This window comes from Xiphophorus couchianus, chromosome 3, assembly GCF_001444195.1.
Source record: "Xiphophorus couchianus chromosome 3, X_couchianus-1.0, whole genome shotgun sequence".
In the NCBI taxonomy this organism is placed as follows: domain Eukaryota; kingdom Metazoa; phylum Chordata; class Actinopteri; order Cyprinodontiformes; family Poeciliidae; genus Xiphophorus; species Xiphophorus couchianus.
In genome coordinates, this window is record NC_040230.1 from 19201941 (window position 1) to 19223498 (window position 21558).

The 21558-nt window shown below is 40.1% G+C and overlaps 3 protein-coding genes across 6 annotated transcripts; 2 read left to right on the forward strand and 1 right to left on the reverse strand.

The window, feature by feature from the left end:
• The first annotated feature begins 772 nt into the window (after positions 1-772).
• LOC114142002 (zinc finger protein 729) lies at positions 773-8794 on the forward strand. 3 transcript variants are annotated; one of them, XM_028012990.1, is made up of 4 exons: positions 773-924; positions 2523-2596; positions 2739-2904; positions 4138-8794. In XM_028012990.1, the coding sequence occupies exons 1-4, from the start codon at positions 880-882 to the stop codon at positions 7438-7440; spliced, it is 3588 nt and encodes a 1195-aa protein (XP_027868791.1). In that variant the 5' UTR covers positions 773-879; the 3' UTR covers positions 7441-8794. The 3 variants fall into 3 exon arrangements, with proteins under 3 accessions (XP_027868791.1, XP_027868792.1, XP_027868793.1); XM_028012991.1 differs by having other exon boundaries at positions 2739-2862; XM_028012992.1 differs by lacking the exon at positions 2523-2596 and having other exon boundaries at positions 792-924.
• A 2708-nt stretch (positions 8795-11502) lies between these two features.
• On the reverse strand, positions 11503-12767 carry LOC114141716 (trypsin-3-like). Its single transcript, XM_028012445.1, has 5 exons — positions 12601-12767; positions 12366-12522; positions 12021-12274; positions 11810-11946; positions 11503-11727 (listed from the first exon to the last, which is right to left on the reverse strand). Exons 1-5 carry the CDS (start codon positions 12638-12640, stop codon positions 11578-11580), a joined length of 738 nt encoding a protein of 245 aa, XP_027868246.1. The 5' UTR covers positions 12641-12767; the 3' UTR covers positions 11503-11577.
• Positions 12768-16000: 3233 nt separating this feature from the next.
• LOC114141715 (myb-related transcription factor, partner of profilin) lies at positions 16001-21081 on the forward strand. 2 transcript variants are annotated; one of them, XM_028012443.1, is made up of 3 exons: positions 16001-16572; positions 18510-18935; positions 19008-21081. In XM_028012443.1, exons 1-3 carry the CDS (start codon positions 16317-16319, stop codon positions 19814-19816), a joined length of 1491 nt encoding a protein of 496 aa, XP_027868244.1. In that variant the 5' UTR covers positions 16001-16316; the 3' UTR covers positions 19817-21081. The 2 variants fall into 2 exon arrangements, with proteins under 2 accessions (XP_027868244.1, XP_027868245.1); XM_028012444.1 differs by having other exon boundaries at positions 19014-21081.
• Positions 21082-21558: the final 477 nt, after the last annotated feature.

Consider the following 21558-nt stretch of genomic DNA (forward strand, 5'->3'; position numbering starts at 1 on the left):
AATTGTGATTTAGCAAAGTAGATCGTCATCAATGCGTTTATGAGGCATTCACGGACTGCTTGGGAAAGCGTCATAACACACCGAGCGCCAGTGTAAATACCAAACAAATTACATTCGGAGGGTTGACTTAATTTCCTCTGTTTAATATTGTAATAAGGGAAAAGTGTAAAGTGCTGTTTGAAAATACAATTAGAAATTTGGTGAACAGGATGAGGTGCCGGGGGGAAAAAATGTGTCATTTATGTTTAAAGAGCAAAACAGCTTTTTGCCACTACTTTAGTTATCTTTGTATGATTATATTTTATGATATATGTGACGAAAACAAAAACAGAAGGAAAAGGGAAAATACACTTTTTCACAGCATTTATGCACAATTCTTGTTTTACTTTGTTGTTGTTTTTCCACATTGTAAGAAATTAATGTTTCCAATGTAGAACCGAAAGGCAAAACTCAATGCCATTCATGCGTCTGATGAGCGTCACATCAAAACTTTAAATACCATAAATCTCAGTTTAATCTCTATATCAGGCGTTCCGTTTATTCAGATCCAGTGTTACATTGAAGGCATTTGCACACTACACATTTTAATTTGTATCCAAAATGTTAGGGAATATATTCAAAGTAAAACATATTCGTGTATGCTGTTATTATTCCTAAAACATGCATTCCGGTCAGCGTCTTTTTAAATATAGCCGTCTAGTTATTGCTCTGTTTTGTCAAAAGCCCGTTGTGGTATTCCTCATTACTGTGGAAGCATCTTGGGACTTGGTGCAGTTTTTGCTATTTCTCTAGGAGAACACTCCCATTTCCGACGGAACGGGAAGTAGACGCTCTGTTAACCCCCACAGCGCTATTAGCATTAGTCTGGCCGCTTTGTGCATGGATAACGAGTGTCGTACTGCAGAAAACTGGCCCGAAAAGAAGGTAACGCCTTGTTCCCGTATGCAACTCCGCGTCTGGGTCACTGTTACACCGCAGAAAGTTGCCAAACAGAGAAAGAGAGCCAGGTTTGAGTTAGCTAGTGCTAGCTAGCGGAGCAACGCTTCGTGCACGCGACGCAGAAACCAATCCCGACTTGGTTTTTACCCCACGCAGGCAGTGCAGTGCAAGGCAGGCACTTTGTGTTTATTTCCACCCTTCACGCTCCACGAACCACAGCTGTAAAACTATTCGCTTACTCCTTATTGTTTATAAACAAAGTTTTGCCAGTAGACGCTGGGGTTAACGGGTTGGTGCGGTTGGCCTGCGACGTTTTAGGAAACCGAGCTAGCTAACTGGCCTGCAGAACCGTAAATGCCTCACGTTCACTGTTGGTCATGCTGCTATTAATTTCTAATGTTAACTGGTATCTGGATTCAGAGGTGAAGCCTTACTGAAAGGCTTGGGGAAATAAGTTCGTGCCGTTTTGTCTGATCGGTATAAATGGGGTTAAATATGAGGCACAGACACAAGTCATTGTTAGTCAGGAAGTCTCCATCAGATGTTCAATGGAGGAGAAGAGCGGGCTGATGTTAGCAGCAGCCTCTACATCCTGACATGCAGTTTCCCCCATGTTTTTCTATTTATTGGTCATGTGCAGTGCTGTGAACACGTTACTGTGTTTTTGTTAGTGCACGTCTCCACGTGTAAATGAGCTATTTAGGGATGCGTTATCAATAATCTCCAACTAACCAATAAGTTATTCTGTAAAAAGTCGTGTTTTTATGTGTTTAATTTAGAAACATATAATGAGATGAGAAATCTCATTATATGTCTGCAAATACCGATTTTATTCAAGTCCTATAGAAAGAGCAAAAATAGTTGTTTTAATTAACTTTTTGAGTAACAGGGACATGCTCATAGTAAAATAAAATCAAACAATTTCTGTAAAATGGCCCACATCCACTCTCTCAAAGCATTACTAAAAATCTCCTAATAAAGCCAAATTAAATATTTTAAAATGTGCAAACTAATACAAAATGCACACTTTTTGCATTCTGGCAAAACAGATGCTGAACACCATTCTGTAGGGACAACCCACTCAGTGACACACTTGTTTTTTTTCCATATGATTGACCCAAAGGAAGACGGATCCAAAGCAGCATTCACGTAACCAAACCATGCTTCAGCAGACTGGTTTGATGCATTTGCTTCATGAACTGCTGCACATGTGGCAGCTTCAGTTCACTAGTTTTCCCTCAGTAGCGACTCGTGCACCAGAAAGAGTTATTTTCAAAGTTACCTCTGATGTATCATGTGTCCACTTACTGGAAAAAGAAGTACATTTTGTTTTCCAGTTTGCTGATTGCTGATCAGTCTAAATCAAAATTGTCATCAGACAATTTCTCAGCGCACCTGATGCTTTTAGTGTTTTTAATGTTGCAGCTAGTGGATATTGCATACAGCAGACAAGTTACATTGAATGTAATAAGGTTATGTTGCTCATTTTTAAGTAAAAACTGTAACCTCTATAGCTGTATAGAATAGTATATTTTATGTTTTCTCCCACTGATATGCAATGAAGATTCCTTTGTCTGCTTCAGATTTATACCACCATTAACGATGATGCCCATGCTTGTTTATCATCTTCATACAAGCACAATGCAAACAACTACTTGTAAGCTGCTGACACAAACCACCACTGTGGCACGTTTTTCATGCTTTTCTGCTGTAAATGCTACATATTGATGTCAGACATTATAATTATATTGTTCTTGCATTTCACATCACTGCTTTGTTTGTCATTTTCTTTCCTACAGACTTTTTGCCATGGGGACTAAAATGTCGTTCGGCAAAGGAAGCGGTGATCAAAATACAGAATCTGATTTAACTTCTGCAAGCTCCCCCTGCAGTTTTGTTCACGCTCCATCAGACTGCAAGCAGGTAGCCACTGAAGAAGAAAAAAAAGTGCATGGAAAGCAAGAGGTATAAGAAAGGGCTGATGTTGAAAACTCGCCAGTTTTAGCAGTGCATGTATACAGTTTTAATTTTAAAGTACATCATATTATCTCACAGTCCCAAGTATGGGAACCTGCAAAAGTATTCATGCCCTTTGAACATTTAAACATTTTATCCTCAAACACTAAAATTTTATCGGGTTTTTATGTGTAATACCAGCTAACAGTAGTGTGTAATTGTGAAATTGAAGCAAATGGATGCCTGGTTTTTATTTTTTTTAGAAATAGAAACCCAAAAGGTGTAGCATGCATGGCATTCATATTCACCCCAAGTCAGTATTTTACAGAATCACCTTTCCATGGAATTGCATTCTAAAGTATTTTTGAAATTACCAAGAGCAGTTTTCAATATTTCACACAGATTTTCAATTAGATTTATATCTGAACTTTGACTGGGCCATTTCAACACATGAGTATGTTTTTATGTAAACCATTCAGTTGTAGCTCTGGCTTGATATTTAAGTCAATGCAGTGGTGGAATGTGAATATCTGCTCCAGTCTCAACAGTTATGTTGCTTCTAACAAGTTTACTTTCTTTGTCACCCTATCCATATTTCTGTCAGCTATCCATATTTCTGTCAAAACTTACCTGCATCTGCTGGGAAAAAAAGGATCTTCACAGCATGGTGCTGCCACCATGTAGTGTTGCTTATTATATTAAGGCCCCATCCATTCTGGAATGTTTTTGTCTTTTTCAAAAAACTGCCTCGTACTCATGGAGCCATTTGCAGAAATGGTTTCATTCAAAAAGCCTGTTTTTATTCCACAGACCTGTAAGTCTGTGGTGTGTGGGACATTTGCACAAAGCCACAACACGAGGTTGGCTGTAAACACAGTGGAAAAAATAAATAAGAATGTGTAAAAGCTTTATTGAAGTCCTGCAGCAGTTTCCTTTTAGATATGGTGCACAAATGCTAAAAAATATTTTCATTTTAGGAAAAAAAAATGTACCAGTGTGGACAGAGCCTAAATATGAATAAAATACATTGTGGTTTCTGGTTGTAATGTGTGGCAGATTGTGAAAATGTTCGGGTGCGATCAAGTTTTTTGCATGGCTTTGCATTATTAGCTAACCTATTTATCTGCATGCTGTAGTTGCATGAGAAAGGTAACAGTGGATCATAAATTTGTTTAATTCTTTGGAGAGTTTTCCAACCGAACACTTGTACATTAAAGCCTCTTTTACCTCATTATTCAACAGACACCTGGGGATGAGAGGTGCGGAGAGGACATGAGTGCAACAGATCTAAATCGGTCTGCTCCAAGAGCGTCAGAACAAATGGAGTCTGACGTCCATACGAGCTCTACAATTGCAGACCTAAAATGTCAGCCAAGTGAGGACGCGTTGTCACAAATGGGGATGAACAGTGGACCTCAGCTGACCTCTGTGAGCTCTCCAACATATAAGAAAAGGGCCAAACGAAGACGTGGTAGGCATGTTAAAGGCAAACAGGCTTTGACTGAAGAGAAAAAGGATTCAGAGACTGCTAGTTGTGATGCAGATCAGCATAAGGACGTCAGCACCACGATAGCTTTGTCAGCAGCTTCAGTCAACCACATCACTGGTGATTCAGACCGTCATGTAATCAGCGGATCATCTCAAGATGAGAAATCAGGTTCTGACGCTGTCCTGAGTGACAAAGTAGATGGTGAGGTCACATTGCAGGTAAGAAGAAGACGAGGACGACCAAAAAAATCTGAATCTACAACTTCTCAGCAAACTGCTCCAAAGATGCCCACACCTCGTCGATCTAATAACCTCGGATGGACCCTGAGAAGTAGAGGAGAGCTACACCCTTCAATGGAGAACGGAAACTCTGATGGCAATACTGACATAAGGATAACAGAGGGGACTTCTACAGACGACAGTAACCCAATATACAATCATGGCATTAGGAGGAGAAGAAGGACTAAGCCTCTGGTTAATGAGAATGTTCCAGCCAAAGTGGCAAAGTTGGATGATTCCATAGAGGGATCACAAGTGTTGAGCATTGAGGCAGGGGAAGCAGAGACGGATAAACAGGTGGAAAACAGTGCTGATAAACAGGAGACTGATAGGAACAGTAATGCTGATGAGCCTTTGGTACAAGAGTTGCAATCCTTTCCAGAGCCCGAAAAGAGTCCTGAAAAGGATCTGAACAGTTTAGATTTAGTGGATCCCTCTCAAACGGAAAGCTCTGATATAAAGATGTCCTTGAGGACAAATGGCAGAGAGGAGTCTCAGTTACAAATTCCTAATTCATCTGCTCATCCAGTAAATGCAGATGTGCAGAGGGCAGAAACGGCTGGCATGGCTTTAGAATCATCCTCTGATAAAACACTACAACCTATAACTGTGAAATCTGAGAATATTGAGATAGAGGTTAATGCTTTACCTCCTGTGTCAGATAATCATGCCTCTCAAAACAGTGCAGACGCCTCAGTTACATTACCAAACAGGGCTCATACAGTCTATAGGTGTAAGAAAGGTGGCAAAAGAAAGAGAAGAGTTTTTAAGGTTTCCACGAGCAACAACCATGTAGAAAAACAGGAGGCTACCCCTGAAGTTGAACAGAAACTTGACTGTGGCAATGTGAAGACAGAAGCCAACTCAGATGTCAACGATAATATCATTTATGTTAAAAAAGGGGGCAAAAACATGCTAAAATGCAGCTACTGTGGCCGTCTATTTAAATTTCTGTCTCAGTTGATCGTCCATCAGCGCATTCATACAGGAGAGAGGCCCTTCAAATGTCCAGAATGTGGGAAAGGTTTTACCAAAAACTCCAACTTGAATCTCCATCTCAAGATGCACCTAAAGAACAACATGTATCAAAAATGCCAGCTGTGCAAAATCAGAGTCTCCATCTCGCAGTTCGCCGCACATATGGAGACACACACTCAGGGGGTGAACGAGTCGGCCCTTATGTATCCCAACAGGAGAATAGAAAATCTAAGCCAACCCAGAAGCAACAAGAGTGCCCAGGAAATTCAGAAGGAATCTGCAGAGAAAAAAAGCAGCAAAACATGTCAGTACTGCGGCAAGACGTTCCCATTCCAGTCCGCCCTCAAGAGACACGTCCGCATCCACACGGGAGAGAAGCCTTACAAGTGTGACATATGTGGCAGAGCTTTCGGGCAGTCTTATTTCCTCCGCGTGCATGAGCTGACGCACTGGACTGTGAAGCGCTACAACTGCACCCGCTGCGAGAAGTCCTTCTCCCACTACAGCAATGCCAAAAACCACCCGTGCAAACCGGTAAGCGGCAGCAACGACTCCCAAGCCAACAGACGCATAAAGCCGCTGCTGACGTACACGTGCTACATCTGCAAGAACGTTTTCGAGCACCTGCAGAACTTCAACAATCATATGAAGGAGCACACGGGCACCAAGCTGTTCCGCTGCTTGTATTGCGACAAGCTGTTCAGCGTGATGTCTGATTTCGAAGCCCACCGGACTCGATGCACAGCAGAAAGGAACGTGTTCAGCTCAATAAAAGAGGAGGAGATGATGTCGATGATTCGTTACAGAGTGCCTTCGCATAGCACTTCGAAATGCAACAGTCCACCTCGTGTCACGCCTTCAGATTTTAAACCCCAGAAAAAACAGCAAAGCATTGTTCGTAAAAGACGCCCCGCTCATTTAAGCAAGCCGCTTCAGATCCCAATCAGCCCCCCTCTGCCTGTCTCGTATGTTGTCTCAAAGCTAAACAAGTTGGATAACAGATCCGATCCCAGGAAATACTTGTGTCCGAGCTGTGGGCGTCAATTCCGGCACATGGGCAGGCTGCGGGCCCACATGCTCACCCATTCTCCCAACCAGACATTCCCCTGTACCCAGTGCGGAAAGACGCTGGGTAGCTGGAAGAAACTATGGATTCACCAGAGGGTCCATCGGCAGCCAAGCGGCCGTTTCACGTGTCCCCGGTGCGGGCAGGGTTTCCGATTCGCCAGTTCTTACAGAGAGCACATGAATCAGCACCCCGACTACTACTGGATCAAAGAGAGGCCAAAGAAAGTTTCACTGCCTTATCAGTGCGAGCAGTGCACATGTAGCTTTGGGACTCTTGATCTGCTGTTCACTCATCAGCTCTGCCATTCGTCAGTGCTAGACCTACGCAAGGAGCCCAATTTAGTGTTGCTCACTGATGCTCACAGTTCTCAGTCGAGAGCCAAAATTGCCCCACCTAGCGAATTTGCACCATCTGCTGGCAGAACTAGCTCTGTTTTATACTCCTCACAAAAACACCCAGATCTAAATCCTCCAATGCAACCTTTAGACGTAAATTATTCTACTCATTGTCCCAACAGGAAACATTTAATTGGCACCAACAAAGTTAAAGAAAATGGCCCTGGAAAACCTTCTACACTCCTAAAACATGTGAACTCAACCCGGACTCACAATACCAGCAAATCAAACAAAGACTCCTCAGACAGTTTAGAGTGTGCTGTGTGTGGAGTTATATTTCCTTCAGTCTCAGACCTATTTCACCACTATATGGACCACGCAAGAGGCCTGGTTTAAAGTAATACATTTTAAACACTTGTCAGTGTCCTACACATCACTGTAGAGCGAGGTTAGACTAGTTCCACTGAAAGGTTATGGTTAAGAGTTTACATTGAAGGAATCATAGGATAATCTATAGACACCAGCTTAAATTTAGAAAGATGACTCTGTATGATTCTTCCCTTTTAACATGAGATTCTTAAAAAAAGATGAAAACGGTATAAAGCTGCCTGTGCTATCAGCCATCGGCCGGTTAATGCCATCAAGGTATACTGAGGTTTTAAAAAAAGTTACATTTTCATAACGTATAAAATTTTATATCACAAAAAGGAAATGGGGCACAATGTTGCTCTTGAATGGCCTATTAGCCGTTTAAAATTGTCTCTTTTTCTCGTACTGATAAGTACCTATTTGGTTGTTTGGGAATATTCTCTTATGCTATTTTGTTTGTTTTCTTAATACATAGATATTTTTACACAAGGTTGTCATATAGATTTTCATATTCATGGAGACAAACCCATGCCTAATTGTTAAAGTTTATTCTGTATATGCGCCTTACCTTAGTTTGTCAACGTAGTTTCTGTCTGTTTGAACAAACTACCTGAAAACCTTTAGATGTGGAGCTCTAAAACTTTAAAATTGCTCAAGTATGTCTAAAACTGTAGCTGTGTGTCAAAAAAAGCATGTTGGATTATTAGTGTTCTGGGTAGCTGAGTTACTCACCAGACTCCAATATTTAATAGTGGGATTGGATTTGTTTCTGAAGAATGTGTTTGGCTACGCATAAATTACTCTACATAGAAAAAGCATAATAGCCCCCCCAAGAATCTTCTTCTTGATCATCAGGAATTTAATAATGGCGTGAGAAGGTTTTGTTTTATGTGCCTGTTCTAAAATAACATGAGCTGGTTCTGTAAGCATACTACTTTGAATTGATGGCTGAATATTTTTCCTGACAGTCAATTGCAGAGGGTGTAATTGATCGTGAAATGTCACTGTGAACTGAACATCCACCTGGTGTTTTCTGGACTTGGTTTATTTCTATGGGAACAATCAGAAATGAAAAGTGATTTGGTCGCAGACACCCATCAGTATTTTCTAAGATTTTAAGACTGATTACCGGCTTTGTACATGTTCGTTATGATGGATTTCAATTTGATAACATCCTGATCAGTACACTGGTCGACAAACATGCCCCTCCTGTAGTATCTGAACTCTCGCAGAACATTAATGTTTTGCTCCTTGTCTTGTTGCCTTGAGTATTTTGGAACCATGAAATACAGTTTTTTTTTAAGAAACACATTTTGTTTTGTTGTGTATAAATTTATGCTATAGTTTGTCTTAAAAATAAAGTTTCTTTTTCCATATAAAACTGTCTTTTTCTTATGCTTATAAAACTTTGTGAGGATGTGGTTGATTCATCCTTTTATTTTCTTGAAGATGAGAGGAATCTTGACACTCCAACACTAATACAGTTATTGGAACATGTAAAATGTTTGAAAAAACAAAGATGCTTGAACATTGCAGGATTCAATATTTGGCTCTTCATCAGACAAACGGATACAAATCATAAGTCAGTGTGCAGATCTCTGTTCATTCAACACAAATTACTGAGTTTTCTTTTATTATAACTTGCATAGCTGGTAAAATAAGTATTAAATGCAATGAGGCGTTGATATAAATTCATACCAGTCAGTAACAACCTAAGAAATCTACTATGAATTTAAGGGTAGTAGGAATTTGAAGTATTGAAACTGCTAACATTTTTCAAGTGTTTTCTGGAAAAGCCTTTTTAATAACTACTAACATCAAGACATTTTCTGTATGGAGAAGCTAGTCATGTTTTTCTTTGATGTGACTTTGACACAATCGTTCTCATAAACTCTTAGAAACTCCACAGGGTCTTTTCTATGCTCGCTGAATTTATCTCCACTGATTTTTTTATTATATACCAGTAAGGTGATTGAGTGAGTTTAGCAGATTTACATTCTTTCTTTCAAACCAGTTACAACTTTCTTTGGGTTTCTTTGATTGGGTCTTGCTTGGAAATGTTTTTATATTCAGATTGTTATTAAGAACCTGATACATATCTCCTTTCATCCTTCCCTTAATTAATGTAGTTCCAAGCTTACATTTTATTTTGTGTTGTGAAACATTGTTCTTTGTATTACAGCTGTAACAATTTAAAATGTATGTAGCAAGTCAATTTTAAATCTGTACATAACTAAATTTGACTTTTTGTATACAATATATGCACATTTGCTTTAATGCAGTGTCTTCTAAAGTTGCTTATTCTGTACACTATATCACTTTTAAATTCTGTCAGGCTAGTCAGGGTTGAATTGTCAGCACAATTAACCATAGAAGAATGAGCAAAGTAAAAACCAACAGAAAAACTCGGTATGTAATTTTAATTATCTATTGGTCACATTGGCATGGGTTGCTGATGTTTGCATCACTTGTATCTATTTAACAGATGGCTTCATGCTGCACGTTTCCAAACGTGTCTGCTTAGTTGGAGGATATGGCGTAGATATAATCTATTTGCAAGACAATGAGAAAAAAAATGTGTTTCTATATGTACAGCGACTGTAAATTCTTGATATCAACTCTACATGCTAATATTCCTTCAATCTGCTATTTTAAAGTAAAAAGAGTATTTGCTCCTGAATATTTCTCTGAGTTGTTTGAAATTGTGTTTGTGTAATGTTTAGCCACACTGTGTACTGCGGTGATGTAAAACTAGTAATTTCAAGAGGAATTTGTGATGTGTTTTACATTCTTGTGAGCTTGTTTTTCTTTTTAATCCAGGTGAGCAAGAAGGTATACGTACAGCCTTACCCTGGAGCCTTCAGCCTCTAAAAACTGTCTGCAATGGAATCCCCTTTCAGAGTCCATGTCCATTCCAGATGTTCCCAGTTCATCCTCACAACTAATTAGGATTTACCTGGTCCGTCTGGCAGTCCCACCCAACCGCAGATCAAATTCCCCGACCTTCTGTTCGCCAAAGTCTTCAAGACATAACAAACCAGTTCTGTGGATACAATACACAAATTTGATCGTATACCTTTGGGCTGGCATCACATTATGAGACACGTGATGTTTAAATTAGCATGCTGTGATGTAAAACAGTGCTTTTTTGCTCGCCATAAAAAAGCACTGTGCTTCAGATCAGGGAGGAGATTCCTCAGTACCGTACCCCGCCAGCTAACAAAATGGTTGAACGCACTCCATAGTCACTGACGTTTCTCATCAGCACGTCAGAACACCCAGATGGCATCTTTTCCAGGACACCATCCAGAAACACCAAAATGTCTGACTAATCTAAGCTGACATTCGATGCAAAAATACAGACAACAGACAGAGCTTTCCTTCTTGTAGCTTGCAGCACATTGAGGCTCAGTGGCTGTGCCTTTAATAAATGCCATGATAATCTTTGTCATCTACCAGTGGAAAGAATCAGTGGTCAGTTTTCATCAATTATAGATGACTATTTTATGTTTTTAGATAGTTTATTCTATATTTTATTAATTTAGAGAAGTTCTTATAGCTGGTAAGCTTTCTCAGTGGTGGATGTTGTGAAGCAAGCAAAGGTAGAGATGTGAATTGAAGCCATTTATTGTTGTCATATTGAAGGTTTCTTCAGATACAGCATGGACAATATTTGTTTAACTCAGTTTGAGAACATGATGTTGCAAGTCCAGATGTTGTAGTTGCACACTTTGCCATGAACATCGGACCTTTTTCTCATGGCACAGCTGTAACACCAGACCACTCTGCCCTGTAGCTTGTGTGTCCTGGGGCCACGGGAGACAATGATACACAGAGGAGAGAAGATGAGGCAGGGGTCCTTACCTCCCTCTAGGAATTTGGCGCAGATTATGTTGGAGTTGTAGTGTGTTACTCAGATTCAATTTAAAGTGAAGAGTGCATTTTATTATCTTTGGCCAGATGTGATGGTAATGATGGCATGAGTGTGCAATCTGTTTTTGTTAATCATAGCTTTCTATTTTCTAGTTTATTTTGTGCTGATTTAGAAAAGGAAATTGTTTATCCAGGGAAATAAAACAAACAAGAACATTATTTTCACCATTTATTTGTCATAATGTCAGATTCTTCAGTTTCATGACAGATCTCAATGACTTTATTTTCCATCTAGTTGGAGGACATGGTGTTGCGGATCCAGGTGTTGTAGTTGCAGACCTTGGTGTAGACGCCAGGCCTGTCCCTCTGGGCGCAGCCATAACCCCAGGACACAATGCCCTGAAGCTCACCATTGCACGCCACGGGGCCACCAGAGTCACCCTGAAACACAGAGAAGGTATGAGTTAAAGACTTCTGAAGATGTACCTGTTTTACCAAATGCTGTTTTTTGTTCATGTTCTACCTGGCAGGAGTCCTTGCCACCTTCCAGGAATCCGGCGCAGAACATGTTGTTGGTGATCTCTCCAGGGTAGGAGTTCCTGCAGCTGGTGTCGCTCAGGATGGGGGCATCCAGGCACATCAGCTTATCAGGGTAGTTGGCTAAAGCATCATAAATAAATATGACTATCCATACGAAACTACAATGCATTGTATATAAATGATGAGGCACTGACTTCCAGAGGTGAGGGTGTTTCCCCATCCAGAGATCAGACAGGTGGTGCCGGCGCTGGCGCAGGTAGAGGGCAGGGACACGGTGTTCACGTAGCTGTTCAGGCCAGCAGGGGAGTTCAGCTTGATCATCATGATGTCATTGTCCAGAGTGTAGCTGTTGTAGCTGGGGTGACGGATGACAGTTGAGGAGTCGATGAACTGCTCTGTTCCCTCGCTGACAGCGATGTTGTGCTCGCCAAGACGCACATTGATGCGGCTGCAGAGAGAAGGAAGGTTGCACATGTCTCCTGAAACTTTGTGAAATGTAAGAGATTCTTTTGAGCTAAATCCACAGATGATTGACTTACGACTGGTAGCAGTGAGCGGCGGACACCACCCAGGAGCTGGAGATCAGGGAGCCTCCACAGAAGTGGTAGCCAACGTTCAGAGACACCATGTAGGGCACAGAGTTCTTCCTGCACTCGTAGCCGCCAATGATCTTGTCGTCCTCAAGGGGAGCAGCATCTGTAAACCAAAGTGTAAGACTTTTAAAACCTTGCTTAATATAATACAAGAATAAATGAATCCTTGGGAGGAACTTACAAGCTGCAGCAACAAGAGCCAAGAGAATGAAGTACTTCATGGTTGCACTTAATGAATCCACACACCTCTGGAGCAGATTCAGTGGGTTTATATAGATGGGAACTCTCTAACTTCACCGCTCTTTATCGGTCTTTATCAGTCCCCGCTCTCAAGGTTTTTCCATCTAACTTGCTCAGTGATTAAATATTATCTCACCTGGGAAAAAGCCTCCTGGTCGAAGATAAAAAAAACAAACACAGAATCCCACATATCACCAGTTTTTAAGCTGACTTGTCTAACATTCTTTAATATGTCTGTGCACTTAAAATCAAATATGTTAAGACTTACGGTGGCTCCTAGATGTGTATACATTCCAGTCATAATTTCCAGATTTTATCACGTAAAAAATGAGTTCCAGATGAATCACCTCAAACGTTTTTACATCGTGAAGTGACATTCTGCACCACTCAGATGAAAAATCAAACAAGTCTACTAAAGAAAAATATAAATAAATCTGCAACAACTTGCTTTTTCATAAACATGTATACCCTTCAAAAATGTTTGTTGAAGTATTTTTTTATTTTATTTCTGCTTTCAGTCTTCTTTGACTATCACCATGAAATGTCACATATTGTTTTGGCAATATTTCCATCGCTCTGGTTTGTATAATTTTTTTTCTAATCTATCAGATTGTTATCACATCTTCTCTTCATCTGACCCCCCAAAAATTCTGCCAAATTTACACATGAATTCTCCTTATGCTATTCCAAAACCTTTCAGCTTTTCTCAGTTAAAGCAAATCTTTTGTTACTTTGATTGTGGACAATAAAGTCCCTTGTCATACTTGGTTTCTAGTTAACAGTAAATGTTTTGGGTCAAAGCTAACTACTGTTTGGAAATGTTTATGATTTCATCCAGTTTGACAGAAATTATGGTTCCATCTGATACAGCTGTATAATTACATCATGTTGAGCCTTTGAAACCTCTCCAAAACTGTCTTTGGTTAAAGAGTGTAAATCACCAGATGTTAAATGAATTAAAATAGAGTCCCTAAAATTAGTGGCAGGTGTGTTCCAATAAGACTGAATGCTGAAACTGAACTAAAAGGTGCGTAAACAAAGTATTAGCTCAGTGTCAACCCAACCTTGCAACGTTTTAAATAAACATATTCCTACCTCCAACAGTTTTCTTAATTTTGCAGCTGAATAATACCGTTAAAATTTGGAAATTGTTCATCTTGTTTCTTTTATTTTGACGACAAAATCTAGCAACTTTTTATATTGCAAAATATAACTTGAGCATTTGGGGATCCAATCTTAGCGAGGAAATATATACGCTCTGTATTTGTTTAAAGTCTTAAATAACTGATGTTGAAGCTCATCTGAGTAATTTCCTATATTCTTTATTCTATATATTTCTTACGTTCACAACTTATGTCCTTCTCGCCGCAAAATACACAAATAAGTTAAAATATCTAGTGTTATTCTCTAAGTAATTTAAAATGGTTGGTTTTGTTTATTAAATGCAACATTTTTGTGTTTGTTGGTCATTTGAGAAAGTTAGAAGAACCCAAAGTTTTTAAACCTACAATTTTGTGTACTTTGAGAGATTGCCTTTGGACAAATTCCTTATCTTTGTATGCTTAACACAGCTGGTCAGAGCAAGAACTTACTTTCTTTTTTCTAAGAAATCAACTAATGTGACGTGTGAAAATTATGCTGCTTCATTAAATTATGAATAGTTACTTGGGGAATTCTGACATATTTGTAGGCACCTTAATTGGCTTCTCACCATTTAACATAAATTAAAGTTAAGAGTTTTAACATGCAGTATAGAAAAGTCACAAAATCTGTCTTTGCATTGGAAATCTGCATTTTTAGGCTGGTCAAGAGCAGAACAAAGGAAAACTCTTAATTATTTATTTCTGTTTAAACATAATATTTCTAGGTTTCAGACTGCACTACTTGCTCTAGTCAGTGACTCCGAGAATTGTTTAGGTCTTTAATTCTGAAATTTTTGTATAAATATAAATTTACATATAAATATGACACTATGTATAGTATTAAGTCTACATATTTCTTAATTTTTTCCCATTTTGCGGTCTTAAGCCTCTATTGCAGTTGTATTGTATGTGTCAGCCTTACTCAAAGTGGTGCATATTTGTGTTGTATATCTGAAAAGTGTGGTGAGATTTTGCATTCAGTCCCCATATTTTGCAGAAATTATGACATCTTTTAGCGAATGTCTGCAAGCTGTGCACATCTTTGCCTGCATTTTCAATTGGAATTAGGTCTGGTCATTCTAAAATATGACTATGTGTGGAGCTTCATTACTTTATAGTAAGTCTGGCTACACTCTAAGTGTTATCTTCTTGTTTCTCCCAACACTGCCCAGTATTTACCTCCATCACATCTTCCCATCAAATTAGACCAGCTTCAAAGTCCTAAAGCTGTTTTGGAATCTAACTCTGCTTAAAAACTATTGTTCTTTAACAAATATTTGAGATCTTCAGAGAACAGCTGTATTCACTGAATTTAAATGACACAAAGAAGAACTAATTATGTGACTTTTGAAGATAACTGGATGTACTGTTAAATAAATATAAACGTTAAATAAATATAAACGCATGCCACACCTTGCAGATTTTTGTATAGGGAAAAAAAACATTTCTTCCAGTTCATATGTTCTATTTTGTGATGGTCTGTCAAATAAAAGCACAGAGGATACATTGCAGTTTGTGGTCCTGACATAATGAAATGTGAAGATGAAGAAGAGGTGCTGGTATTTTCTCCCACAGCACTGCAAATGTTCCAAAAAGGCATCATTTTAGTCAAGCTTAGGCATGTCGGATAAAAAAAAAACTTGAAGCCTCGAGCTGACTGTTCCTGAACGCCGCCCACCAATGACGTAGATATTAAGCGACAGTCTCCGGGTCTGTATCGGCTGCTAACAGGAGCTTTTTCAGTGTTGTTGTTTGGTTTCACCTCCCATGTGGACTCGTCTTCAGGTAGGACTCACCGTATTATCCCCCCGTTAACCGCCTCAGCCCAGCTCGACGCCGACAGCTCACAGGAAGCGGCTGCTTTGCCCCGCAGCTCAGGCTAACAGCTAGCTCCATTTCAACACCATCTCTTAATGTATGCGGAATGCGCAACCATTGCGGATGTTGTGCAGAGAAAAATGCGCAGCGATGCGACACAGAGCAGGGGAAACGGCGTTTTGAATGGGCAAGCAGCGGTATCATGACTGTGCAGCCCAACTGTTAGCAATGTTTTGTTTTGTGTTTCAGATCTAGAGGAGAGTCTCCACCTGGAGGATGCTGCTGTGTGTCAGACAGGTGGAGGGGTTCATGTAGCCCCCCAACCTGCACCTTATACACCCTCAATGTGGGAGTAATAACACAACAGTGCAGCTGAAATGGACTGAAGGTGCCACAAATAGACAGTAAAGTGTCTATAAATGTACAATCAGAGAACATGATTGTTTTAATTGCCATTCTTCCAGTATGACTTAGACTTTTTTCAAGGGATACTGTTTAAAACAGTATTTAAAAATAGTTACATTTTATATTTCCAAAAAGGAAAAATAAAATAAAATCACTTCAGAGTGTCTGTGCAACTGTAGCCATGTTAAAATGCAAGCTTTGTATGAAGCTTTGAGCTGCAGTTAATGGGGAGGGGGCTGCCAGTACCAGAATTGGCCCGCCAGTCAGTTCTGCTCTAAACCAGGTCTGATCCATGACTGAGTACTACGAGGAGGGGGGGCTGCTGTACGAGCAATCACCTCCCATGCACATCAAAGTGGAGTCCCCGGAGGGAGCCTTTGGAGGGGCAGCCTCAGAGAACGGCTTCCCCAGGGAGGATGAAGACTCGGAGAACAGCTGTGACCAGACCAGCGCCTTACCTGGAGGACTTCCCTTCAACGTGGTAGTGGTGCATCCCAACATTATGGCCCCCGGCATGTCATCAGATGACCTTTTGACCATTGAGCAAAGTAAGTTTGTAAAGGGCTGTTTGTTTGTTTGTTTCTATGTAAGTCAACAATCAACTCTGAACAACTTCCCTGTTCCTACTGAAGAAAAGCTTTTCCCACAAAATGATGCTGCCACCATCATGGTTCACTGTGGGGATGTGTTTTCACGAAGTTGAGCAAAATTAGAGATTTGTAGATTTGCAGTTTAACCAGAGGATCTTGTTTTGTGCCTGCTGTAATCACCACAGCGCTTGTGGCAAAAACAAATCAACTCTGAAAAGTCTGGATGTTTTTCTAATTAAGCCACTGATGTTCTAAAAAAAACTGTTTATGCTGAGATTAAATGACTGTAAGATGGACTTTTTATGAATTAGGTGTTTCTAGAAGACAGTTGGTAGTATAGGATGATTATGAGGAGATAAATTCAAGCACACCAAAAGTTTTGAAAATAAGGCAGAATTTAATTTCTCTTTACAATTATGCAGCTCTAAATAAAATCAAATCCCAATAACAATATTTAAGTTTGGAGTTGTAAAATTAAACTGTAACTAAAATTATTGTCAGGCATGTAAGCCATTATAAGATTTGTTGCTACTAGTTAGTTAATCTTCTTTCTTTATACGCTGTTCTGAAATGCAGTTAAGTTTATCTTTAAAATCAAAAAGACAGTTTGTTTGTTGCAAAAAGCTCTGCTTTAATCGATGAGGGGAAAGAAACATCTTTCGACATTACTTTATCCATCTAAAAATGTTGAAACGAGTCATTTATGTAAGTAAATATTAAACAAAAGTACATTCCTACAAATCTTTTGTGTCAATTATAAGGCTTGTATTTTCAAATGTGACTCAGAATTATAGCAGAAACAATATAATCAACAAAAAATTATTTAATTAAAATTATTATGACTACATTTCACTTTGCTCCTACGTTCTTATAATGTTCTTTGAGTGTACTAAATGCAGAAGGTATTTTATTTATTTACTTCTTTTTTTTGCATAACTCAGCAGTCCATGTTCATGTTGGAAGCATAGTGCAGTGCATGGAATAGGACAAGTTAATGGCAAATTTCATATAAATAAGAGCTGGCCTTTTGGTATTTTTTGTTAATTCTCTATGCTATAACAGGCTTGTATCTGTGTTTTACTATATGTTTCCAGAGGTTGTGGTTTTGTGACTCTAGATACATTCTATGTAGTGAAAATACGTGGTAAATGTTCATAAATGTTACAAAATAGTGCCCCTACCTACACTGACCAGCAAATCATTTCAGCTGTACTAATGTCTGGCAGCAACAGCAAATTGTATTGAGGTTTTATCACTAATCGTCCCCAAATGGTAACTAAAAACAACCGAAATACTGACTCCTATATTTTCCTTGAACATTTGTTTATGAATAAGAATTCTGTTTATTTAGACAGATGAAAGCACTTTGAGATTTCTTTAATTGTACATTGTGTTTATGTAATATTATCAATTTATCGTAAAAAGTTTACAGAGTAGAAGACGATTCAAATCAAAATTTTGTAGGAATCACAACAATACATATTAACTACATATTACAATTTACTTGCTAATGACTAGTTAAGTGAAAGAAACAGACCAAGATGAACCTAAGCACTGCTAAAGTTAAAATTATTTTTCCTAGTGGACCAGTGTTCAAAATCATATCGTTTATGTTGATTAGAGGTATAAATTTAGATGAAAAAAATTTTTAAGCAAAAATATATAATAACGAATCTCACATTAGATGTTTGTGTTTTTGCAAATTGATCACTTAAGTAAAATGTGCCATCTTATTATCCATGATTATTACAATCCAATTAAACATGTTTTGTTTGACAGAAATTAGAGTAAACTTCTTTAGGTAATTTTTGGTTTTTCTGATTTCATGTCTGACAATTTGAAAAAGAAAGTTTTTTTTAATTCAGTGTAAGTAAAAATATGACTTTTCTCCACAGACAGAGCCATGTCGGCGGCGCTGGCCGCTGGCGGAGCAGGTAAAAGGAAGAGTCGTTTCAGCGGGGCGGAGCTGGAGGTGCTGGTGTCAGAAGTCACCCGGTGCGAGGGCGAACTCTTTGGTCCCGCCGGGCGACTCCGGCGGAGAGAGAGAGAGCGCATATGGGCGGGGATCCTGGAGAGGGTCAACGCCGTGTCCCGAGTGCCGCGCACGCTTCGAGAAGTCAAGAAGCGCTGGGACGACCTGAAGCGGCGCAACGGAGGCAGGCTGGCAGATGCCCGCCACCGCAGCTGCTACCTGCCGTCCAGCAGGGCGGCGTCGATGCTCGGGCGCTCCTCTCAGCCGAGTCCGAGGCTCCAGCAGCAGAGACAGAAGCAAAGCAGCAGACCAAAGCCTATTTTCCCCTGCTTCCCGGACTCTGACCCAGGTAACAACAGATCTTTTTTCTTCTTTTTTTTGTGCAGCTAGATTTGCAGTAACTTCTGGTCCCATCACGCAGGTGTAGGAGTGGATGGATCAGACAGGGATGCTTTGGAGAAAGAGGAGGACATTTCTGAGCGTGAGAGAGACATGGGGGAGCCTGAGTGTGAGGCAGTGGAAAACAGCATAGATGACAAACTGGGATTGGGTCTGGGTCTGGGAATCGGACCCCCTCCTACGTCAGAACGATGGCTGCCTCCTTCTCCTCTCTACAGCGCTCCTTTCTTGAACGGCAGCCCCCAGCCCAGCAGTCCCCAGCCGTCACTCGGGACGCAGCAGGGTCCTCTTGAAGCCCCGCCCCGCAGCTCGTGGCTCGAAGATGAGCTCCGAGGCTTAGGGGAGGCTGCGATTCAGCTGGGGAATCGGGTGGAGAAGAGCCTGCGGGAGTTCGGGGAAAGCTTCAGACAGGACATGAGAACCCTCGTCGCTTCACAAGAGGCACTAGCAGTCAGTCTGCAGCAAAACAATGTCCTCTTGCAAAGGCTTCTGGGAGTGCTGGAAGCCCAGCAGCAACCGCAGCCCCAGCAGCATCGAGGACAACAAGCCCACACCTCACAAATGCCTCAGCAACAGCAGCACTTACAGCCACAGCAGCTACAGCACATAGAGCAACAGCATCTGCAGCAGACGCAGCAGCATCACATGCACCTACAACAGCAGCCGCAGGTAACCCAGCACTCTAATAATCAGCCAGCGGTAGCATCAGCACCATCATCCCCAGAAATACACGGCACTTTTCCCCCTGACCCCGCCGCAGACACAAGCGGAAACCTGCACCGGCCGCGACGAGGGAGAGCTCTTGACCACAGGCGCAGGAGACGGCGCTGAGAATGTATTTAAAAAAAAAAGAAAACTGTCAATGTTTGAAAATGTGATGCTCTTTTTACTTGCAGTATTTCTGTAAAAAATGCTAGTTATATATCCTGTTTCTCATCTCACTCCATATCCGTAAGCCATTGTGTACTTAGGTCTGTTTTACAGAAAGGACTGAAGCAGTTTGTTGAAGTAGACTCACGTTAATAGGGTGGCCTTTACATTACCCTTGGTACCACAAAAATGTGTGCATAAATCTGTGGTAAGAAAATATTTAAACAAAGTGATGGATTCACTTTACAAACTTTTCTAAGAGAAAAAAACAGGATTACTATGGTCTCTGATGCTCAGTTCGCATGTTTCTCTGCAAAGTTCAGTGATGCACTTACAGATTCAATCCTGACTCGGTTTTCCTAACTAACTTACATCATCATCATCATAAAGTACTTGTGATCTGCACTTGTTTCCATTAATTGTAGTTTTGCAGTTTTTGTAAGTACCTTCTAATGTATGCTTGTGCTTTTTTGGATTTTCTGCTCCCTCACTGAAAGGAAACAAAGTTAGGGAAAATAAGAAAATCACATTGAACCAGAATGGTGGCACTTCTATTCAGGGCATTTGGTCGCCACTAGGCATGGGCTGGAATGAGGCACTCGTTTCATGATAAGCTTCAGTGAAAATATCAAGTTTCAGAGTATTAACATGAAAATTTAAAGGAAATATATGAAACCTAGTTCAATTTGAGCTTTTAGTTAAACAAGCTGTCAGCTGAAGTTTTACCTTAATGAGAACAAAACATAGCACTTTTTTAGTTTCCACACCATGACAATCCATGTTTTTTTGTAACCAAAAATATTTTCCAATAGGCAGGTTTCTATGTTATAAACAACTTTTCTTTAGGTGGTGACAGGCCTATGTTTGTACAGCACTTTATCAAGTCTGAGGACTCCAAAGCGCTTTACACTAGAATCCGTTTTTCACACAATGATGGCACCACCGTCAGCAGCCAAGCCAGGTGAAATGTCTTGCGGAAGGACTCGACGACAGAGACAGACGGGGCGTCAACCCACTGGGTACGGGACGGACTTCCACCCCTGAGCCACTGTTGTCTTTCTTTAAGTTTACAGCAATAGGTCGGGGAGGGTCTCCCTTTCGCCTCCAATCAGTAGTTTTTTTTCTGGCACTGTGTGTAAAAGAGTTTTCAAACTGACTTTTCAAAACCCGGGTTCACTTGGCAGCAGAATCAGGGCCTCTACCAACTAGTTTATGTAAACTATGATTTATTTATAATGATTGTTCATATCAGTATTTGTCTTAAAACCTTTTCTTTTCTTTTTACAAAAGTTTGCAAAATTTTTGTGATTCTATAGTTTCCACAGGAAAACTGGTAATATTTCTTAAAAGGTACATTGGTTTTTCCTTGTGTCAGAAAAAAAATTAGAAATCAGCAGATAGGCAGTGTGCAGCAAGAAGTTAAAGACGGGCCGACCTGCCGTTACAACTGGGAAAAACTTAAATGTGATACTTTCTCTGGTATGTTGTGGTTTTTTGATGATACTACTAACTGGCCCATGCCTAGTCACCACTTGCTTGTTCTGTTTCAATAGTTTTCGTTATACTTTTCCAGGTTTTGTCTGGACAACATTAAGCTATGTTCTAAAGGTGCATTTTGAGACAAAATTGTTATATTTTAAAGCCTTTTTAAATATATATATATATATAGCTATATATATGAAAAAATACTGTTACGCATCACA